The sequence below is a fragment of the Macaca mulatta genome, chromosome 17 (genome assembly GCF_049350105.2).
Source record: "Macaca mulatta isolate MMU2019108-1 chromosome 17, T2T-MMU8v2.0, whole genome shotgun sequence".
NCBI lineage: Eukaryota > Metazoa > Chordata > Mammalia > Primates > Cercopithecidae > Macaca > Macaca mulatta.
The window spans coordinates 21,262,879-21,286,947 of NC_133422.1; the positions used below are offsets into that span (position 1 = coordinate 21,262,879).

The 24,069-nt window shown below is 36.3% G+C and overlaps 1 protein-coding gene across 1 annotated transcript in view; it reads right to left on the reverse strand.

The window, feature by feature from the left end:
- Positions 1-24,069, reverse strand: part of VWA8 (von Willebrand factor A domain containing 8) — a 380,985-nt gene that overhangs the window by 335,879 nt on the left and 21,037 nt on the right. Inside the window, exons 3-4 of the mRNA XM_015120969.3 lie at positions 6,035-6,165; positions 1,565-1,675 (exon numbers count right to left, since the gene is read on the reverse strand). Of these exons, the coding sequence (XP_014976455.3) occupies positions 1,565-1,675; positions 6,035-6,165 (242 nt within the window). The remainder of the gene's footprint in view (positions 1-1,564; positions 1,676-6,034; positions 6,166-24,069) is intronic.

A 24,069-nucleotide genomic window follows, 5' to 3' on the forward strand; every position in this document is an offset into this window, starting at 1 on the left:
TCTGAGAAGGATTACTTCTTAATCATAGGAAATCTGAACTTCTCAGACATTCCCACTAGACGATGCTAAATTTTTTCAAAGGCCATCATTTAAGGTAGCGTCTGCCAAATCTCTCCATTTTAAGTGCATTTTTTTCTTTTGTAATTAATAAGCAACACATGAGGCCATGTGAATATCCTGTTCCTCAAAAACTTTCCACTCAGTGTTTTTTTACAATTACAGTCTTTTAATTATAACGTAATTGTGTGCCCATGCTAAAGCTTCAAATTTAAAGAACTACGAAAGTCTCTTCCTTATCCTACTCCAGACTCCAACTCACACTTTTGTAACATACTTTATGTACACTCTGTTAACCACTCCTTGTGCATCCTTCTGGAAGTTTTCAATGTATAAACAAACATATATGTATTTCTTGTCTTCTTACCACAAATGGGATCACAGTACATATATTGTCTTATAACTTTATTTTTTTTCGCTTAATATATCCTGGACGTCTTTCCTATCAGTAGGTACACATTCGTCTCATTCTTTTTAATAACTAAAGAGTATCCTACTTACCATTATTTCATTAGTCTTTTTAAGTATACATCACTCTGTTCATTCACAGTTTTATACAATTTCCAACAATGTTACATTAAACATCCTTGTACATATAACTGTTCATGTTTTATGTGAATACACTTGAGTAAAATTTCTAGAAACATAACTGCTGGGTCCAAATGCATGTGTAATTTCTTTTCTTTTGATAAACACTGCCAAACTTTCTTTTTAAATTGCATTAATTTCTGCTGCCATCAATAGCAATGCTGTTTCCTCATCTCTTCTTCCTCATCAACACTGGACATTAGCAAATTCTTTAATCTTTGCCAATCTGAGAGGTAAAAGAAAAATAGCAGCTCACAGTCTTTTAATTTTTATTTTTGTAAATAAGAAAGTCGAGCATCTTTTCATGAAATTATTGAATATTTGAAATACTTTATGAATTGCTTATTTATAGGCTCTATCCTTTTTCTATTAAATATTCCTAAGAATAAGATTTTAAACAATGTATTTGAAGAAGTGTAAAACAAGTTTCATTATAATATTCATAAAACATTATGTTAGTTGGTAATTTCTACCTAAGATACTCTCCCACCAGAGAAAAATCTATAGTTTCTGCGAGTGTATACTTTCACTACCTTTAATACCCCTTTACCCAAGTGACCTATAGATTGAAAATACTTTCATAAATGTACTAGAGAATTTCCTATATCAAATCTCCTTAATTCATTTTTTAAGAAATCAAATTTCTATAGGCAAGTAGTAGGAAACAATTTAAAATTATGAAATCAGCATATTGATCTTTAACATTTTAGAACCATTAATTCATCTAGGATTTCTCATTTAGTATGAAACCAAGAAGACATTTCCAAGAACAGTGAAACTAAAAATCTAAATTAAATCTGTCTAGAGAGAGCACAGTACATCTTTTACTGTTGTATGAGCTACTCTCTTTCTACTTAAAAAGTCAATCTTGTATATACCTGGAGTACACAGTCACGGGCTAGAGTGTGATAAAACTTGCCTGATCAATGTAAAAAGCTGTGCCTGCACGGATCTCTCGTCGTTGTTTGAGATCAGTTTCAGTGGTGTCCCTTGACAGGGCAATGTATTCGACCTCCCGTTTGGTCAGCTCCTGTAGAGAAGAGAAAGAAATTATTCCAAAAATAAAATCAAATTTCCAGCATATGATTTGGAACAAGTTATCTGACAATGCCACTGCCCTTGAGAAGTGCATTTTTAAACCTAATTCTGGATTGAAACTTGTTGAGTCTAAGCTTTGAGAAAAAATAAATTGATCAATAAGTTAATCAAAATATCTATATATTATCCTCAGAGCTCTTCTTCTATGGCACTCAATCCTACTACTTAAGCAATAATAATCAAAATTCAATTTTACAAACCTTAATTTTTCCTGTAGAATTATTTCCAAATATAATGAGCAATAATTTGACAGTATTACTATTTTGCCCACAAACTATAGCCATTTCTGTAAGTAATGTTCATCTTTTTTAAAGGGGTGATTTAGATTAATTTATTCCATGGATCGATGTTTGCCAAGTGTGTACAGTATGTCAGGTACTTTACCAAATGTGAAAACAAGGTAAAAATACCAATAATCAGCCGGGCGTGGTGGCTCACACCTATAATCCCAGCACTTTGGGAGGCCGAAGTGGGTAGATCACTTGAGGTCAGAAGTTCAAGACTAGCCTGGCCAACATGGTGAAACCCTGTCTCTACTAAAAATACAAAAATTAGCCAGGTATGGTGGTGCGTGCCTGTAGTCCCCGCTACTTGAGAGGCTGAGGCAGGAGAATTGCTTGAACCCAGGAGGTGGAGGTTGAGGTTGCAGTAAGCCGAGATCACACCATTGTACTCCAGTCTGGGCAACAAAGCAAGACTCCATGTCAAGAGAAAAACAAAAACAAAAACAATAATCAGGTAAACAGAAGGTAAACACACATGCATAGTTGTAGGAGAAGTAAAACGAGGATTTAAAAAAAGGAGAGGAAGGAGGTGAAGAAAAAGGAGGAGGAAAAGGAAGGAGAAGAAGGAGCAGGAGGAGGAGAAAAAAATCAAAAAAAATCATGAGATTTGAAGGGGAAACTATGCAGAATTCTTCTGTTTCAAGATAATTTATCCATCCTTAAAAGTCTTTTGCCCTATAATCATGTACAAAAAGTTTTTAACGTTATCTTTGGTTTTACAATGTTGAAGTAAAAACAATGACATTCTCTAATCAAATAAGGCACACAATAAGTTTTTACTAAACATGGGGAACAAACTGATTTACTGAAGCGTAACGGAAAATGGGAATGAACACGCCATTAATGGCAAAAAGGGATATTGCCATACAAGGGGATTTTTTTCTCCATCCTATCTCCATATGCTACTGATAAAAACATATTGTTGTAATTTATGTCTTCTTTAATGTGCTTGTCCCCATGTTACATAACTTTATGTATGTAAAGGAGGAAAAAAAATATTTTTCTTTTTTTTTTTTTTTGAGACAGTTTTACTCTGTCACCCACACTGTTGTGCAGTGGTGTGATCTCAGCTCACTACAACCTCTGCTTCCCAGGTTCAAGCAATTCACATGCCTCAGCCTCCAGAGTGGCTGGGACTACAGGCATGTGCCACCATGCCTGGCTAATTTTTGTATTTTTTAGTACAGATGGGATTTCACCATGTTGGCCAGACTGATCTCGAACTCCTGACCTCAAGTGATCTGCCCACCTCGGCCTCTGAAAGTGTTGGGATCACAGGCATGAGCCACCGCACCCAGCCTAAAAGGAGGAAACATTTTTAAATAGAGAAAATACAGAGCAGTGGCAAAGACGTGGTGATACCAAAGGATGTTTCCCTAAAAACAAACGAATTGGCTGACAGAGCACAATTTTGGAGTAGAGTAGCAATGTCCGTTGTTGGCAGGTATTTACTTCTTGCTTCTGGAACACATCACTAGTATCTTCACGTCTGCTTCATTGACTGGCTGGATGTGATCTCCCTCAAAGAAAAACCCTGTCATTTACAATAGGCTTCCACTGGTTGACAAAGTTACATATGTCTCTTACTGTTAAATTGCACAGAGTTACACCCTGAACTGCTACATGGTCATTATCCTCAGCTTCCTTTGCTCTTCATCAGCCATGACAAGCACCAAAGTCTCCTCAGGTGCTGATTCACAAAAGAGGCATGAGTTCATTCACAAACAGCCCCAGGAGCAGCAGATGGAGGAGGGAGGAGTGGTATGATTTTTTTGAACAAACTACCAAAGTCCTTTTATATGAGTTAAGTATAAAATAAACACAACTAGGAAATTATTCCTATTTATTTTCTCATGGTTTAATATGCTTGCCCCAAATTTTCTGCCTTTAAAGATCTCATCCACTCTGGCTATCACTATACATAGGCTGTTATTCTTAGGGGCAATAGTACTCACTGCAGTGTGCAAGGTGGCATAGGCTAGTATTAAGTTTTCTTATGTGTATCCACAGCTTAAGGTTGCCTCAGCTCCATTCCACAATTTAAAGTGAGAGTGTTGTTGGTTTCTTTTTTAAAGACACAGGTTTTACATTTACAAACCTATGTTGCATTTTTTAACCAACAAGGCTTCTCATAATCTCTTAGTCCCTCTCATTTCACATTCTCAATAAGCTCAAAGCCTTGCCAAAAACAAAATCTCAGTGAGATACTGTGGTCTTTGAAATAAGCAAGGTAGCAAGTGCACATCTTAAAATTAAAAAGGCTTGGCTGGGCACGGTGGCTGTAATCCCAGCACTCTGGGAGGCGGAGGCAGGCAGATCGTGAGGTCAGGAGTTGGAGACCAGCCTGCCCAAAATGGTGAAACCCATTTCTACTAAAAACATGAAAAATTAACCAGGTGTGGTGGCACACGCCAGTAGTCCCAGCTACTTGGGAAGCTGAGGCAGGAGAATCACTTGAACCCAGGAGGGAAAGGTTGCAGTGAGCCAAGATCAAGCCACTGCACTGCAGCCTAGGCGACAGAGCGAGACCCCAGCTCAAAAAAAAAAAAAGAAAAAAGAAAAAAGGCTCTAGATCTGTAACTCTCAGTACCTGATTCAGCATTCTTAGATAAGACACTTTTATCTTATATATTCATAAAGTGAGGATGGCTCTACAGTGGCACGTTTTACCTCACAAACTAGTTCTAGGGATAAATAAAACATACGAAAGCAACGAGCTAGTGCAAGTTAGGCTCTGATTTATTCATGTATTTATTATTTCTGCCCCACATGATTTTTGAAGTACCAAAGAAGATTCACCACTGAAATAAAAGAGTGTACAAGGTAGATTTCAGTAGCATAGAAATCAATCATTTCATAGCAAATAATACAAGGAACTTAAGTTTAAATAAGGTTTTTCTCTTCATCCTAAAAAACGTCTTCAGAACACAGCTTCATCCGGTGGCATTCTTCCATTAATCATCAGGGTAATGCCTACTAATACTGACAAAATAATGGAAAACACTTGTAAATTTTCTTTTTTTGTTGTTTGTTTTTTGTTTGTTTGTTTGTTTTTTGAGATGGAGTCTCACTCTGTCGCTCAGGCTGAAGTGCAGTGGCACGATCTTGGCTCACTGCAACGTCCACCTCCCAACTTCAAGTAATTTTCCTGCCTTAGCCTCCTGAGTAGCTGGAATTACAGGCACCCAGCACCATGCCCTGCTAATTTTTATATTTTTAGTAGAGCCGAGGTTTCACGATATTGGCCAGGCTGGTCTCAAACTCCTGACCTCAGGTGATCCACCCACCTCGGCCTCCCAAAGTGCTGTGATTACAGGTATGAGCCACTGTGCCTGGCCACGACTTGCAAATTTTCTTATTTGTCTTGAGATTTCAGCTTCAATTCACTTAACAACAGTTCTCAAAGAACTGTAAATGTTTAAGAGGACAACATGTCAGAAAGGGGAAACACGGGATTTCAACTTTAGCTCTATTATTTACCAGCTGGATAAAGCTTGATTGAGTTATTTAACCTCTGTGAACTTGTTTTCTCATCTATTTAAAGAAAACACAAAGAGATATGTAACACAGAAGACATACTCTACAGACCTTAGGCTTCCTTTAAAGACTGCACAACTTCTAAAAGTCAAGGGAATTGTCTGGCGTTTTAAAATGTGAGCCTGAGATAAGGGAATGTTCACTAAGCAGTATAATACCAACTTTTGTTTTGTTAACTTCAGACTTGCTGATTCTATCTGCTACTCATTGCCTGAATTTATATCTCTTTTCTACTGGAAGTGGGGTACTTTCTAGTCACAGTAAAAATTTGCTAAAGCTATGAAAGGTAAATATACATTTGACTCCCAAATAACTTATGCCGAACACTTTATAAACAAATCACTCTTTGATGTCAGCATTTGTTTCAAATAATGACTAATTCTGATATTTTTTATAAATTCTTAATCTTACTTTATTTCATAGCTTACAAAGTTCAGACCCTTAGAAATTGACAAGAATTAACTGCTCACCAAGTACTGCATAGCAATAGAGCGTCGAAGAGGCCCAGGAGGTCCTATTAGAAAGACATCTTGCCCCAAAAGATCCTTCTGCATTATCCATCTTAGATGCTGAACTACAGATTGAGCCAGGGAGTCTGAAACTATAAAGAAAAAAGAGAAAATGAAGTGCAAATTTAAGTATTACTTATAATATAAATCTCCAAGTAATGTGAGCATATTTATATATATGTATATATAAATGTATATAAAATATATGTCTATCTGTGTATGTATTTATAAACATATGTATATAAATAGATATAAACATATACATATGTTTATCTGGACAAACATATAGACGCCTGGTGAATTTTCACATAGTTTACAATAAAACCATTATTGTCAATGCTAAAACAAGATTAAGTTTATGATATCACAAAGAATTATATATTCCTTACTTTAAAGCTTTCCATAACATTTGAATAATAACCTATAACTGTTCCTAAAGAAATAAAAGTTATTGTCAAGGATGATTTGAGGAACTGATTTGATTACTTCAATCACAATTTTATAGTCCAATCTTTTTGTTCTAAAAGAGAGAGAAGACGAAATCATCCCAGATAGTTAATGATTATTATAGTCTCAGAAAATCTGAGGAAAGCATACTACAACTTAAGTTGGTAATGGGTTGTAAGATCATGGTTAGAAAATTTGATGTAGACTTAAAACTACTTCCTCAGAATTAACTATTTAAGTCTATTTTATACCAAACTCTTTTGTGAATAGAAGACCACCCCATGCAATGCCCTTCCAAGTCTACTATTAAATCACCCCATCAGTGTGCTCATCTTCTAACTAAGCATTTTCTAAAACGTTTAAATTAATATAATTAGTTTGTTTTTGCTCATATGTAAATCACCCAGTGAGTCCATTCCTGGGTATAAAAGAAAAACTCATAACCTTGTACATCAGGAGACACGTAGAAAACTCAGAGCAGAATGGTCCAAAATAAAACTGGAGAGAGGACAATGAATAAATACACGGAATGGAATATTATACGCAACAAAAACAGAATAAAAGACCCCCACTTCCAATGATATGTTTAACACTTAAAGGTGTAATATTGAGTGAAAACAAAGAATAAATCATGTATAATATGATACCATTTTGATAAATCTCAGTAAACTAGCAAATGAATTCTTTAGAAATAGATACATATGTGATAAAACAGTACTTGAAAAAGCAAAATGGCAAGGGAATGGTAAGTTGATGATAATTGGATACCTGGGGGTAAGGAGTGGCCATGGAATCAAAGAGATTCTCATGTATAGCTTCAAGGATATTGGTAATATTGTAGTTCTTACATTAGATGTGGGTTACAGTGTTTGTTTTATTATGTTGCATTTTATACAAACAGACACAGACATCTATATTACATAACATCTTTTGTATGTACAAAATACTCCATACGTGTTAAACTTTGTTTAATCACCCACTGAGGTCACAGATAAGTTCCAAGATCCAACTAAGAAAGCCTAGGACTAAATATCTAGTGCTTCTCCTCCTCTGACAGCACAATATTGTTAGGGTAGTCTCTCCTATACTCCCCTACCCCAAAGAAAGCAAACATTTAATCATTGGAAGAGATAATTTCTGATTTTCATTATCCTGGTAGGAAGATCAAGGACAAGGTTTTGGGCAAATTGTTTGGTTTGTCATGTCACTGGGGTCACACTAAAGCATATTACAATCTCCCCAGAACCAATGCCCATATGTCTGAGACTAATTACTCAGTAAAACTGTTTGGTTTCTCTCTTGTTTTTACAAATCCTGTAAGACATGCATCCCTAGCGGGATAAAATCCCTAAGACATGCATCCCTCGTGGGATAAAAGTTGGTTCCTGGAAGGGGGACTTGAAAAAAATGTTTCAATTTTTGAAAACACCCACAGGAGAGTAATAAAGAAAAACAGATTGAAAAATACTGCTCTAAGACCTATACTTTTGCTATACTTTTGAGCAATCTATTAGGTAGTTTCATGATGCTAGTATGCAACTGGCCTGAGTATAGAGAGTTAATCTATAACTATCACATGCCCTTTTATCTATTTTCTTTTCTGCTTGAAGCTTAAATCAATCTTTATAATATACAGTCTATGATTTCTTGCTTCAAGACAAGTCAGCCTCCTTGCTGCTTAAGGATGAAACAAAATAAGAGTTAAGACGCCTTAACTTCTTTATTAGTAAAACTACACAGTGTTCCCCATGCTGCAAATCTATTACCTCTTCCTATTCTGATATCAAACATATAATTAAAAACTTAAACACTTTGGGTTTTTTCTTTACATTTTCATAAATCTCAGCTTAGTTTGGCCACAGGCATTCTCTATAGTACTCTCACAGTTTTGTGTCACTTTGTATTCAACTTTGGCAATGTGCCTGACCTTCCATTACCTGGACTTGATAATTTAAAATCCAAAATCTGTAAAGTTCTAGAAGGTAAAGCCAAGTTGGTTTCTTTAACTTCCTCCCACCTTTTATTATTTATAACTATTGGTAACTATTTATAATTATGGAGTCTCAATTTAGTTCTATACGTCCAGTTCGTTTTGAATGTTTTGACCTTGGAACCATATTCATTTTCAAGATTTTTTAAAATTTAAGGTAGCGGTTCCTAATCAAATGTGAGGCCTGCCCCTCATAAATTTTCTGTATAATAAAGTGCTGATGTTTAGGAATAACTTATCTTTTCATTTTTTGAAGCAAACTGGAGCAGAAGTGAAGTTATAGCCATAATAATAGAGCCATTTATACGCCAGAGTACTTTCTTAAATAGAAGAGAAAAGCATGGAGTATTTAAAGCTAGAGCCCTGGGAATTATGCATCATCTTGTTTATGCTCATGGGAGTGTCTTCCACTTCAGCGTGATGCACATGTACTGAGAAACACTGCCCTAAGGCACATCTGACTAGTCTCAGTCCTTCCTTTATTCTTACCACTCAACAGTGGTTCTCAACTGGTGACCATACTGCTACCACTCTAGGCCTGCCAGGAGGCATTTGGAAAATGTCTGGGAGTACTTTGGGTTGTTGCAAAGCCTTGGGGAATGAGAAATAATTTGATACACCACTGATATTTTGTGATGGTAAATGCAATGACCAAGACAGTCTCATCCTGCCCAGTATGTCAATGGCAGCATAGCTGAGAAATACTGTGTAGTCATTATTTTTTCTCAAGGCCTCTGTTGCCTGCACACCACTAATGAGTTTGTCACAATTAAGCCCAGAGAAAGAGTTTCTCTCTATTTCCTTTACCTTCTGAAAGATAAAACTTTTAGGGAGGAAATCAGTGGAAAATAAGTTATACCTTTAGATTAAGCCTGTAGGAGTTGTAAGGATATCTAAGGCTCTCATCACATTCCAATTTTACATAAGTTTTTTAATACATATAAGCTACCTCTGAATCCCACGGCTGGCCTTGTAGTCTATGGCATACCTTCACGAAGAACACATATTTTCCCTGCTTTTATTCTCCCCCAATAACAATACTAATAATGGTCATAATTTATTGCATTTCTATCAATTAACAGGTAAACATACAAATGATTTTTCATATAGAATCTCATAACAATTCTAGAAAGCAGTAGACCTATTGTATAAGGACACAGATTCGAGACAGACCGGCTGGGTTCAAATTCCAACTCTACAGAATTTACTAGCGATGTAACCTTAATCAAGTTACTTAACCTCTCTGCTCAGTTTCTTCATCTGTATGATAGATATAATTGTACTTACTTATAAAGTTGTTATGAGGATTATATTAAACACTTAGAAACTGTCTAATAATAGTAAATGCTGCGTTTATTAAATACTCATTACTCCCATTTTACAATAAGAAAATCAAAATTGGAAATGTAGTATCATTTGTCTATAGTTGGTAAGTCCATAAACCAAGAGTTACACCTAAGCCGTTTAAGTCCAAAACTTGTATTTCAGTCATTATACTCTACAGACCCGTCAAAAGCTTTTCAACAGGTGTCCAGCTTCAGGTGCAAGATTTTCCCTACAAGTGTGGACCTCTCAGGGCTACATCAAATTTAGTGGACTTGCTGTTCCAGCCAATAGTTCTACTTCTTTTTGGTGGTATCAATGATATGTTTTATTCCTTTTATTAAAATTTCAAGTTTATTTTGTAGTGAATATTGTTATTGGAGGATCTCCTTCTCAAAGAAAATCCAACTTTCACTTATTCATGTTTTAGTATGGTATATTTTGTCAAAAAGCATGTCTGTATTTAATGTGTCAGGAAATTGCATTAAACTACTGAAAGAAAGCATCATGCAGTGCTATGTGGTATCTGTGGTATATTTTACATTAACGCTTGAAACTAGCTGTATTTTTAGAATGGCCTCAAGAAAACATGAGTCATACTTAAAAGCATGCCAGAAATAGAAACAAGATTTAAGACTGTACATTACGAACATCTGCAAAACAAAGTGCCAAACTGCCATACATAACCTAATATAAACATAGCAGAGTACATGAGAGAAATCCCCAGCTTCAATGTTTGCAGGCACAAGATGCTACCTTCCAGGAGTCCACATAATAATACACTGATGTCAAAACAATCCCGAAGAGCTTGATCCTATATTCTAAGATTCCTTTTCTAGGTAAAGATAAAAACATGTAGTTCATGTTGGCCTAAATCCTGGACTCAATTCCTAACCAATATTTGTTTTCAAAAAATATGTACTATTTTTTGCCCAGCCATATTCAAAGGCTTTAAAGTAATTTTATCACAGTTACCTAAATTATAATTTTCTCCCTTCATGAACTCAAATTGTCATTTAAGTTAAAATTAAAATTCTAGAAAATTAAGCATAGGTCAGATTCTATTATAATAAATCCTTCAAAACTGTTGATGTTTTCTTAGTATCCCAAAAAGCAACATAATATAATGGAGGGGGAAAAAAAAAAAAGCCTTTGAAACCAGACAGACCTATTGCGATTTTTTCATCCTGTCTTTTATCCATGTCCTCAGACAAGCATTTTGACTCTTTCGGATCTGTTTCCTTATTTTCTTTTTTAATTTTTTTTATTATACTTTAATTTCTGAGATACATGTGCCGAACATGCAGATCTGTAGTTTCCTTATTTTCAAAATAAAGATAATAATACTTATTGAGTAATGGTTTGTGAGGATTACAGGTAAAGCACTGTGCCCACTTCTTCAGCCAGTGAGAACCAGTTATGGGAGAATTATTCAAGTCTCATCCTCACCTGCAAACTCCTATCTCTGCTGTGTACCCTGGACACCAGGCTGTCTAGTGTGGACTTGGTGGATACGAATAGGCTCCTGAGTTTACACTCATCTACCACATCACAATGCGAGATTTCAAAAGAAGCATGACTAACCTCCTCACGGCAACTATGTGCTCATCTGCTGAACTTTCCCCTATTTACCATGTAACATTCTGTAGTTAGATATAATGGACATGAAGCGTAAAAATATGTAGCCCCAAAGTCCTCATTATTTACAACACAAACTAACTGAACTAAAAAATTAATTTATTCACACAGCTATATTTATTAAGGATCTACTATATGCTCAGTACCAAGAATACAAAGATGAGTAAAATAAGGTTCTTTGAAGACGTCAAAAGAAATAATACATATATAAAACATCGGCTTATACAGCTTATATAAAGTCAATCATTTATAAAGTGGGTTGATGTTTCTGTGACACAATATAGCTGTTATCAAAACTAAACAATACCTACAGCATTGGCCAGCACAGTGCTCAGCACAGAGAAGATATTCAGCTTTTCTTAAAATTGGAAAAATTCATCAATATGTATTAAATAATTATACATATCCATATTCAATGACTGTCATGTTGTTCACTTTTTGTGTAAGGGTACAAAAATAAGAGTAAATTTGCTTGTGTTTGTATAGAAAAATGCAAGACAGATTCCCTTGAAACTAATACTGTGAGAATTAACATGAAGGAGAATAGGGGTGAATACATAATTTATCAATGTATATCTTTTTATATTGTTTTGATTTCGAACCACAAAAATATATTAGTTCTGCAAAAAAGTTATTTTTTCAAAGTCATGCTTTAGAACATATTTTACATAAGAAAATATCCACAATATATTGCTTTATGAAAATAGTCTGTGTATATAAAAGTATGGTCTGTAAATTTAAAAAGGTAAGAAAATATTCTGTATATACAAAATAGTATATATAGTACATACTATTGTTTTCTTAAATGATACACATATACACAGTCATTTTTTAAAACATTAAATACATTTTACAAGGATTCAAGCCATGCAAAGTGTATTCTCTGACTAAAATTAAATTATACTAGAAATTAGTAACAGAAAGATCTTTGGAAAATCTCCAAATATTTAGAGACTAAATAGCATAATTCTACATAGCACATGGGATCATTGCTAAGATGGCTGACTAGAAGTTCCTAGCACTCTTCTCCTCCATAAAAAAACCAAGCCAAACAAATGAAAAAAACCACATTTCAACCAAAATAAATAAAAGAGAGCCCTGGAGAACTGCAAAGGAGTAGGAGAAATCCTGTAGAGCACAGAAACCCAGGATGGCCACAAAGAGAAGAAAAGGAAACTTTGCCTCTGCCAAGGATGATCTCAGCCCCTATTTGGGGATCAGCTTGGACCCAGGAGGTATTTCTCTCTGCAGGAAAAAGGTAAGCAGAAGGACACTAACAGCTCCCATCACTACTACGGATACCTGTAGTCTTTGCTACTAGAGATTCCTGCAGTCCTCACAGGCTCTGAGCCCAGCTGAGGGAGCTCCCAAGAGTATACATTCTGTGCTACTCCCAGAGGAGAAACGGACACTGTGCCTTACCCCAGTCCCCTGCCTAAGCTGCTACTGTGTTGCAACCAGAGCCACAGCTACTGTGCATCCTGTTCCAGGGATGGGTAGTCATTGCACCCCTCGATCCTGGAGGCTTTGCCATCACTGCAGCACAGCTACCTGGTAGCCCCCAATCCCTGAATTTAGCTAGTGCTATGCTCCAAGTTACCCTGAAGCTGCTCCATCCCCTGCATCCCAGACTTTGGTGTATCCTGCCCTTCAAAGCCTGAGCTGGAATGATTCTCTCACTGGGGACCCACAGCATCAAACTACCCCCAGACACCACATTAACGCAACATCCTATCCTCCTGGATGCCCCAACCCTCTGGCACACTAGAGCAGATGTCCTACCCAGTGCCATAGCTGACACTGTACCCTGCCTCTCAGGGAACTAGCACCTCATCCAACCCATGTAGCTGTATATTTTAGGGTCAAGCTGATACAGTATCTTACTTCCAGGTAATCAAAGCCTTGGATGAGCTATGCCTCTCTCCTACAGGTCAAATGGCCACAGGGCCTTTCCTCCCTAGAACAGGACTAGGAACCCAGAATCTGAGCTGCTGAGAAGCCCCACCTCCCCGGGCAGTAGAGTGACGCTGTACTGCTCCCTGTCCCCTGGGCCATATCTGTGCCTTGCCATGTCTGGGTTCTTGACAGTGCTGCACCTGGCTGCACAGAACCTGAGCTATTGCTGAGTGTCACAGTCCCAGCATCAAGAGTACCTAGTGTGTGACATCTCATCTCCCAGGGCTGACGTTGCCACTGTGTCCTGTTGATTCTAGGTCCCAAATTGCAGCTGTGCCCTATTCCCTGGGGCCTGAACCTTTGGGGTTTCCCTTCTTCCCTGGAGCCATGGCAGTTCTGCACCCTGCCCTCCAGGGTCAGAGCCACAGCTATATCCCTGCCCCCTGGGTGCAAGCTGTTAGAAAGTGGTTCAGGGGCAAGAGCAAACACATTCAAAAGCTAGCAGAAGGCAAGAAATAACCAAGATCAGAGTAGAACTGAAGGAGATAGAGACACAAAAAACCCTTCAAAAAATCAATGAATCCAGGAGCTGGTTTTTTGAAAAGATCAACAAAATTGATAGACCACTAGCAAGACTAATAAAGAAGAAAAGAGAGAAGAATCAAGTAAACGCAATAAAAAATGACAAAGGAGATATTACCACCAATCCCACAGAAATACAGACTACCATCAGAGAATACTATAAACAACTCTGCGCAAATAAACTAGAAAACCTAGAAGAAATGGATAAATTCCTGGACACATACACCCTCCCAAGACTAAACAACGAAGTAGTTGAATCTCTGAATAGACCAATAACAGGCTCTGAAATTGAGGCAATAATTAATAGCCTACCAACCAAAAAAAAGTCCAGGACCAGAGAGATTCACAGCCGAATTCTACCAGAGGTACAAAGAGGAGCTGGTACCATTCCTTCTGAAACTATTCCAAACAATAGAAAAAGAGGGAATCCTCCCTAACTCACTTTACAAGGCCAGCAAGCCTGGCAAAGACACAACAAAAAAAGAGAATTTTAGACCAATATCCCTGATGAACATCGATGCAAAAATCCTCAATAAAACACTGGCAAACCGAATCCAGCAGTACATCAAAAAGATTATCCACCACGATCCAGTTGGCTTCATCCCTGGGATGCAAGGCTGGTTCAACATACGCAAATCAATAAATGTAGTCCATCACATAAACAGAACCAAAGACAAAAACCATATGATTATCTCAATAGATACAGAAAAGTCCTTCAACAAAGGTCAATAGCCTTCATGCTAAAAACTCTCCATAAACTAGGTATTGATGGGATGTATCTCAAAATAATAAGAGCTGTTTATGACAAGCCCACAGCCAATATCATACTGAATGGGCAAAAACTGGAAACATTCCCTTTGAAAACTGGCACAAGACAGAGATGCCCTCTCTCATCACTCCTATTCAACATAGTGTTGGAAGTTCTGGCCAAGGCAATCAGGCAGGAGAAAGAAACAAAGGGTATTCAATTAGGAAAAGAAGAAGTCAAATTGTCCCTGTTTGCAGATGACATGATTGTATATTTAGAAAACCCCACTTGTCTCAGCCCAAAATCTCCTTAAGCTGATAAGCAACTTCAGCAAAGTCTCAGGATACAAAATCAATGTGCAAAAATCACAAGCATTCCTATACACCAATAATAGACAAACAGAGAGCCAAATCATGAGTGAACTCCCATTCACAATTGCTTCAAAGAGAATTAAATACCTAGGAATCCAACTTACAAGGGATGTGAAGGATCTCTTCAAGAATTACAAGATTCTCTTCAAGAATTACAAACCACTGCTCAACGAAATAAAAGAGGACACAAACAAATAGAAGAACATCCCATGTTCATGGACAGAAAGAATCAATATCGTGAAAATGGCCACACTGCCCACAGTGATTTATCGATTCAATGCCATCCCCATCAAGCTACCAATGACTTTCTCCACAGAATTGGAAAAAACTACTTTAAAGTTCATATGGAACCAAAAAAGACCCCGCATTGCCAAGACAATCCTAAGCCAAAAGAACAAAGCTGGAGGCATCACACTACCTGACTTCAAACTATACTACAAGGCTACAGTAACCAAAACAGCACGGTACTGGTACCAAAACAGAGATATAGACCAATGGAACACAACAGAGCCCTCAGAAATAATACCACACATCTACAACCATCTGATCTTTGACAAACCTGACAAAAACAAGAAATGGGGAAAGGATTCCCTATTTAATAAATGCTGCTGGGAAAACTGGCTAGCCATATGTAGAAAGCTGAAACTGGATCCCTTCCTTACACCACATACAAAAATTAATTCAAGATGGATTAAAAACTTAAACATTAGACCTAAAACCATAAAAATCCTAGAATAAAAGCTAGGCAATACCATTCAGGACACAGGCCTGAGCAAGGACTTCATGATGAAAATACCAAAAGCAATGGCAACAAAAGCCAAAATTGACAAATGGGATCTAATTAAACTAAAGAGCTTCTGCACAGCAAAAGAAACTACCATCAGATTCAAAAGGCAACCTACAGAATGGGAGAAAATTTTTACAATCTACCCATTTGACAAAGGGCTAATATCCAGAATCTACAAAGAACTTAAATAAATTTACAGGAAAATAATCAAACAACCCCATCAAAAAGTGGGTGAAGGATATGAACATGACACCACAAGTGAAAAATCCCACACATTTGACTGCACGTGAGAGGTCGCAGTCAAAAAGCAGGCATTCAACACCCAATTTACTCAGTATCCCCAAGGGAAAAACAGAACTACCTTCAGGCTACATGTATAAGATATACATTAAACACAACTGGAGGTCGTGTTTGAGTTGGGTTCCCATCCCCGCAATGCCTCATTATGTATAAGCAAATATTCAAAAAAATTGTTTAAATCTGAAATCCAAAATAACCCTGGTCCCAAGCATTTCAGATAAGGGATGGCCAGCTTGTATATCTATACAATAGAATATTAGGCCAGGCGTGGTGGCTCACGCCTGTAATCCCAGCACTTTGAGAGGCTGAGGTGAGCAGATCACGAGGTCAAGAGATTGAGACCATCCTGGCCAACGTGGTGAAACCTCGTCTCTACTAAAAATACAAAAATTAGATGGGCGTGGTGGTGCACACCTGTAGTCCCAGCTACTCCGGAGGCTGAGGCAGGAGAATCGCTTGAATCCAGGAGGCGAAGGTTGCAGTGAGCCAAGATTGCGCCACTGCACTCCAGCCTGGGCGACAGAGCGAGACTCCGTCTCAGGGGGAAAAAATATATATATATATATTATTGAGCCTTTAAAAAGGAGGAAATCTTACCACTTGCCACAACATGGATGAAGTTGGAGGACGTCATGCTAAGAGAAATAAATCAGACCCAGGGTAAAAAAAAAAAACATACATGAGCTCACTTACATGTGGAATCTGGTTAGGGTGGTGGGGAGCAGGGGGAGTCAAAAATACAGAGATATAGAAGAAAAACATTGGTTACCAGGGGTAGGGGTGGGTAGGAAATGGGGAGATACAGGTCAGAGTATTTAAGTAGCAGATATGTAAGATGACCAAGTCTTGAGATCTAATGTACAATATGAGGACTATAAGTAATAAAATTCTACTGTGAAATTGTACTGAAATTCCTGCTGAGTAGTTTTTAGCCGCTTTTGCCATACCAAAAAAAACCATGGGTAACTATGTGAGATGATGGATATGTTAATTTGCTTCACTATAGTAACCATTTTACTATCTATATATATCCCATAACATCATGTTATATGTTACATATACAAAATTAAAAAAAAAAAAAAAACTAACACATGGGCAAAGAAGAAATTAAAAGGGAAATTACAAAGCTTTTTGAATTGAATGAAAGTAAAAACAATGTATCAAAAATTTTAGCATTCCACTAAAGCTGTACTTAGGGAAAATTTTACAGCACTAATTGCCTATCCTGAGAAAACTGAAGTGTTTCCAATTAATGGCTTCAGCTTCTGCCTTAAGAGACTAGAAAAAGAAGAGAAAATGAGATCCAAAGAAAGAAAAAATATTCATCATAGCTTAAAAATCAATGCAATAGAAAACAAAAACACAAAGAAAAATGAATGAAACCAAAATCTTGTTCTTTGAGACTAACAATAAAATTGACAAACCTCTGGTCAGACTATTAAGAGAGAGAAGACACAATTCGCCAACATCAGGAATAAGAGACAGAGAGAGAGGGACAGACAGACAGAAAATATAGATACTTCAGATATTAAAAGGATAATAAGTGGATATTGTTAAACAAAAAACAAAAACAAAAAAACACTTATGCTAATGTATTCCACAACTTAGAAGAAACAAAGTCCTTAAAAGAATCAGCTCCTTTTTTAGTTGACACAATTAGGGATAACTTGAATAACTATATGTGTGAAAGAAATTGAATTTACAGTTAATAACCTCCCGAAAAGAAAACTCTGCGCCAAGATGGCTTCACTGATGAATTCCACCAAACATTTAAGAAAAAATATCAATTGTATGCAAATTCATTCAGAAAACTGAAGGGGAGGAAATTCTTCCCAATTCATTCTATGAGGTCAATATTACCCTCACATCAAAATCTGACAAAGACATGACAAGTAAGGAAAGCTGCAGATCAATATCCCTCATATAGTTGTACAAATCCTAAACAAAATGTTCACACACTGAGTCCAATAATATATTAAAAGACTCACACATTGTTACCAAGAGGGTCTTATCCCAGGAATGAGATGTTGAAAAGTTAGCTTAACATCTGAAAATCAATCAATGTAATTCACATTAATAAACAAGAAAGAAAAAGAAAAAAAAAAAAACACAAGATCGTATCAAAAGACACGGAAAAAGCACTTGATAATATTCAACATCTCTTCCAGATTAAAAACTCTAAGCAAACTATGAACAGAAGAAAACTTCCTTAACTTGATAAAGAACATCTATGAAAAACCTTTACCTAACCTACTTAAAAATCAAAGACTAAAGATCCTTTTCCCCAACTTCCGGAATAAGATATTCTCTCTCATAACTTCTATTCAACATATTTTAATGTTTTACATAATAAATTACATATTAAAGAGATTTTAGCAAGTGCGATAAGGTAAACACATAAAAGAAATCAGAAGCATCCAGATTGGAAAGGAAAAAGTAGAGCTGTCTTTATTTATAGACATGATTGTTTATATAGAAAATGTGATGCAATCTACAAAAACAAGCTCTAGAACTAATAAGTGAGTTTTGCACAGCCTCAAGATTCAAGATCAGTATACAAAAATCAACTGTACTTCTATGTTTAAGTCAAAAAGACAATACCATTTACAATAACATCAAAAAGTATGAAATACTCAGAGGATAAAGCTGACAAAACATATGCAAGACCTGTACACTGAAAACAATACAACATTGCTGAGAGAAATTAAAGATCTAAATAGAGAAATATATCTTGTTCATAAGTTGGAAGTTTCAATAATATTAAGATAGCAATTATCTCCAAAATGATCTACAGATTTAATGCAATCCCCATTAAAAATCCCAGCAGGCTTTTTTGTTGTTTTATAAATTGACAAGTTGATTACAAATCACATATAGATGCAAAGAACTTACAATAACCGAAACAACTTTTTAAAAGAGCAAAGATGGAGAATTAACATTATCTGATTTTCAGACTAATTGTAAAGCTACAGTAGTCAAAACAGTGAGGCACTGATGTCAAGAGAGAAAAATAGATCGATGGAACGGAACAGTCTAGAAACAGACTCACAATATACACAGACATCAGACTTCTGACATAACTACAAAGGCAATTCAGTGAAGAAAGGATAGTCTTGTCAGCAAATGGAGCTGAAATAACTAGATATCCATATGCAAAAAATAAACTTTGACCCATACCTTATGTCATATACAAGAATTAACTCAAAAAAGGATGACGGACACAAATGTAAAATCCACAAGTACAAAAACAGCTAGCAAAAATTGAGAAAAGAAGTCTTTGTGACCCTCAGTTAGACAAAGATTTTTAGGATTTCTTAGTTGACACCAAAAGCGCAATCCATAAAAGTAAAAACTTAATAAGTTGGATTTCATTAAAATTTAAAACTCCTGCTCTTCAGAGAACACTATTAAGAGAATAAAAAGATAAGCCATAGACTAGAATAAAATGTTTGCAATCTTATATTTGATAAAGTTCTTATATCCAGAATATATAAAGAAAAAGCAACTCAAAATAAAAAAGAACAGCCCATCCAAAATGTAGGCAAAGATTTGACCACTTTACCAAATATATAAAGATGATAAATAAACACACAGATGCATCTTGCACAAAAAGATTAACATCTTTAGTCACTAGGAAATGAAATTTAAAATCACTGTCAGATACTACTAGATAACTATTTTAATGGTTAAAATTCAAAAGTCTGACCACACCAAGAGCTGGCAAGAATATGGAGGAACTGGAACTCTGACACACTGCTAGTGGAAATGTAAAATGATACAACCACTGTGGAAAACAGAATTCTTAAAAAGTTAAACACCTACCACGTAATGCAGGTATTTACACAAGAAAAAAGAAAGCCTATGTCCATACAAAGACTTGTACATCAATGTTGAGAGCAGCTTTCTTTCTCTTTCTTTTTTTTCTTTTTTTTTTTAGATGGAGTCTCGCTCTGTCGCCCAGGCTGGAGTGCAGTGGCGTGATCTCAGCTCACTGCAAGCTCCGCCTCCCGGTTCACGCCATTCTCCTGCCTCAGCTTCCCGAGTAGCTGGGACTACAGGCGCCCACCACTATGCCCAGCTAATTTTTTTGTATTTTTAGTAGAGACGGGGTTTCACCGTGTTAGACAGGATAGTCTCGATCTCCTGACCTCGTGATCCACCCGTCTCGGCCTCCCAAAGTGCTGGGATTACAGGCGTGAGCCACCACGCGCCCGGCCGAGTGCAGCTTTATTTCTGAGAGCCTATAACAACCCAAATGTCTACCAACATGTGTATATAGAAAAAAACTGTAATATAGCCATACAATGGAATACCCCTCAGACAGAAAAAACTCAAAATAAGTTGAGTGATAAAAGCTAGACAGAAAAGTATATATGTTGCATGACTCCATTTATATAAAATTCTAGAAAATCCAAATAAATCTACAAAGCAGATTAATGATTCCTAGGCAATGGAGGAACCAGGAAATGTTATAAAGAGGCACAAGTAAGCTTTTTGGGGACATAAATTTATTTGATCAGTATTTTGATTACAGTAATGTTTCCTGGTTACATACATATGTAAAAACTTACCAAATTATACATTCTAAATATGTGCAGTGTACTGCATGTCAGTTATACCTAATAATACTGTTTTTAAAAAATTAGAATTATATATATTAAAATATTAATAGTGTCTATTTAGGTTTATGGACAATTTTGGTTTTATCTTTTGTGTTTTTCAATGTTTTCCAAGTTTTTTATGTTGACTATGTTTTATAATTGTAATAGGAACAAAAAGTTACACTTCTTACGTTTTGAAAAACCATACTGCAAAGTAATAACAGCCATACTGGAAGTAAATAACTGACACACATAGAAAGGAGATAGTGTGGCTGGTCAATAGATCACAATTTAATATCCAAAGTTCAACTTGCAGCTCAGCCTCCTAAAGTGCTTACGTATTAGGCATTGCTAAATTATAATTTGCCAAAGGCATCTTTACTAGTCTTAGTATAGCTAGTCATATTTATGACAATGACAACCACAAACATAAAATAAAACCAAGGAATGACCTTTTGTTATGAGCACATCTCAAAAGAACCAACAATTTTCAGGTCCTGTAAAATGAGTCCAAATTTCTTAAACATGAAGCATGAAATTATTTTTAGTCCAAATTTCTTAAACAGAAAGCATGAACTTATTTTGTGGGTCAGGTCACAGAAAAAGCAGTTAGAACTTAGAATAGATGTATTCTTCATTTGAATAAAAGTTGCATTTAAACATGAAGTTTTTATTAGCTATTTTAAAAATTACAAATGTAATACATGTTTACTATAATTTTAAAAATTAAAAAATGTAAAAAGAAAACTATATAAATGGTCTTTTTCAAGCCCCACTCCTAACCCAATGCCCCACAAGGAAGTCAAAGTTAAGAGCCTGCAGTGCCCCTCCCACACTTTTCTCTAAACACAGACAGACATATAATAGACCTGTAAAAGGTGTTTCAAATTGTTTAAGGTTTTTTTTTTTTAAACAATAGTGGTATCATATCTTATATGCCACTCCGAAATCTGTACTATTTTGCTTAACTATAACAGTCTCTAGGTACAAAGATGTAAGTCTAATTTATTCTTTTTTAACAGCCACAGAAGATTCCATAATGTGGGTATACAATAATTTATTCAACAGTTCCTCTATTGATAGACTCAGGTTGCTTCTAGTTTTTCTCTCTACCACAAACACCAAAATGCTGTAATATATAATGTGTATATTTATCCCTTTTTAGGTGCTGCTTTTTCTTAATGGACAGAGCATAAAAAAGAAATGTCAGAAGATGTACTTTTTATTTTAATCACTATTCCAATATTACTTTCTAAAGAAGTCATATGAACTCATATTTCTCCCAGCAATGTATGAAAATGCCATTTCCCTGAAACTCTGTAGGTACTGGACATCACAGTATTTTTAAATTTTGGCCCAAGTGATGTATGAAAGTTTGCTATCTTGCTACATAATTTCCATCTCTCTAGCTATTAAGGAGTGTTAGAACACACATTCACATGTTTATTGCTCATCTGAATTTCCTCTTTTATGTTGTGCCTGTTTAAATCCTTCATTTATTTTCTATTGGATCACATGGTTTTTCTCATCAATTTACAAGAGATACTTACATGTTAAGTGTGTTATTTCTCTATCATTTGTGTTATATAGGCATTAAAAATGTGATTTTTAAGTTATGGGTTTACTATTTGAATTCATTTTCTCATTTAAACAATATCTTTAATGGTGACTAAATTGCCACATGGATCCACAGAAGCCTATTTGTTTAGCACATTACATAGCTTGAAAATTGTGCATCTGGGAGTAGAGGGCATTGGGGAGATGTTGGTTGAAAATTTCAGTTAGGAGAAAAAACTTCAGAAGATCTACTGTACAATATGGTGACTATAGTTATTAACAATGTATTCCATACTTGAAAATGGCTAAGAGAATAGATTTTAAATGTTCTCACCACAAAAAAGATAACTATGTGAGGTCATAGATATGTTAATTAGTTTGATTTAGCCCTTCCATAATATATACATATATCAAAACATGTTGTACACCACAAAATACAGTCATGCACCACATAATGACGTTCCAGGCAATGATGGATTGCATATTAGATGATGGTCCCATAAGATAATACTGGAATTGAAAAATTCCTATCACCTAGTGATGTCACAGTGTCATAACACTGTAGTTAATGCATTACCTTTTCAATGTTTCAATACACAAATACCTACCATTGTGTAACAATTGTGTTACAATAGTCTACAGTATTCAGTACAGTAACATGCTATATAGGTTTGTACCCTTGGAACAATAGGCTGTACCATATAGCCTCGGTGTTTAGTAGGCTATACCAGCAGTCACCAACCTTTTTGATACCAGGGAAGGTAATTTTTCCACAGACTGGGGGGAGGGGAATGGTTTCAGGATGATTCAAATGCATTACATTTATTGTGCACTTTATTTCTCTTATTATTACATTGTAATATATAATTACATAATTATACAACTCATCATAACATAGAATCAGTGGGAGCTCTGAGCTTGTTTTCTTGCAACTAGACAATCCCATCTATGGGTGATGGGAGACACTGAGAGATCATTAGGCATTAGGTTCTCATAAGGAGCGCGCAACCTAGATCCATTGCATGCACAGTTCCCAGTAGGGTTTGTCCTCCTATAAGAATCTAATGTCACCACTGATCTGACAGGCGGCGGATCTCAGGTGGTAATGCAAGCAAGGAGGGGCAGCTGTAAATACAGATGAAGCTTTGCTCGCTTGCCTGCTGCTCATGTCCTGTTGTGCAGCCTTGTTTCTAACAGGCCATAGACCAGTACTGGACCCCTGAGCTATACCATGTAGGTTTGTGTAAGTACACACTGTGGTGTTAACAATGATCAACGAAATCACTTAATGATGCATTTCTCAGAAGACAACCCTCAACCCTGTCGTTAAATAACACATAACTGTATATACAATTTTTGTCAATTAAAAAATAATTTTTAAAATTACACATCTGCAATGAAAGTTGCAGAAAGCAACAAGAGGAATTAAGCAGAAAATAAAGAGTAATAAAATGCAGCCAGGCATGGTGGCTCACGCCTGTAATCCCAGCACTTTGGGACAACGAGGGGGGCAGATCACCTGAGGTCACGAGTTTGAGACCAGCCTGGCCAACACGGTGAAACCCTGACTCCACTAAAAATACAAAAATGAGCCGGACATGGTGGCACCCACCTGTAATCCCAGCTACTGGGGAGGCTGAGGCACTTCAACCTGGGAGGCAGAGGTTGCAGTGAGCTGAGATCGCCACTGCACTCCAGCCTGGGTAACAGAGTGAGACTCAGTCTCTTTAAAAAAAAAAAAAAAAAAGGTAATAAA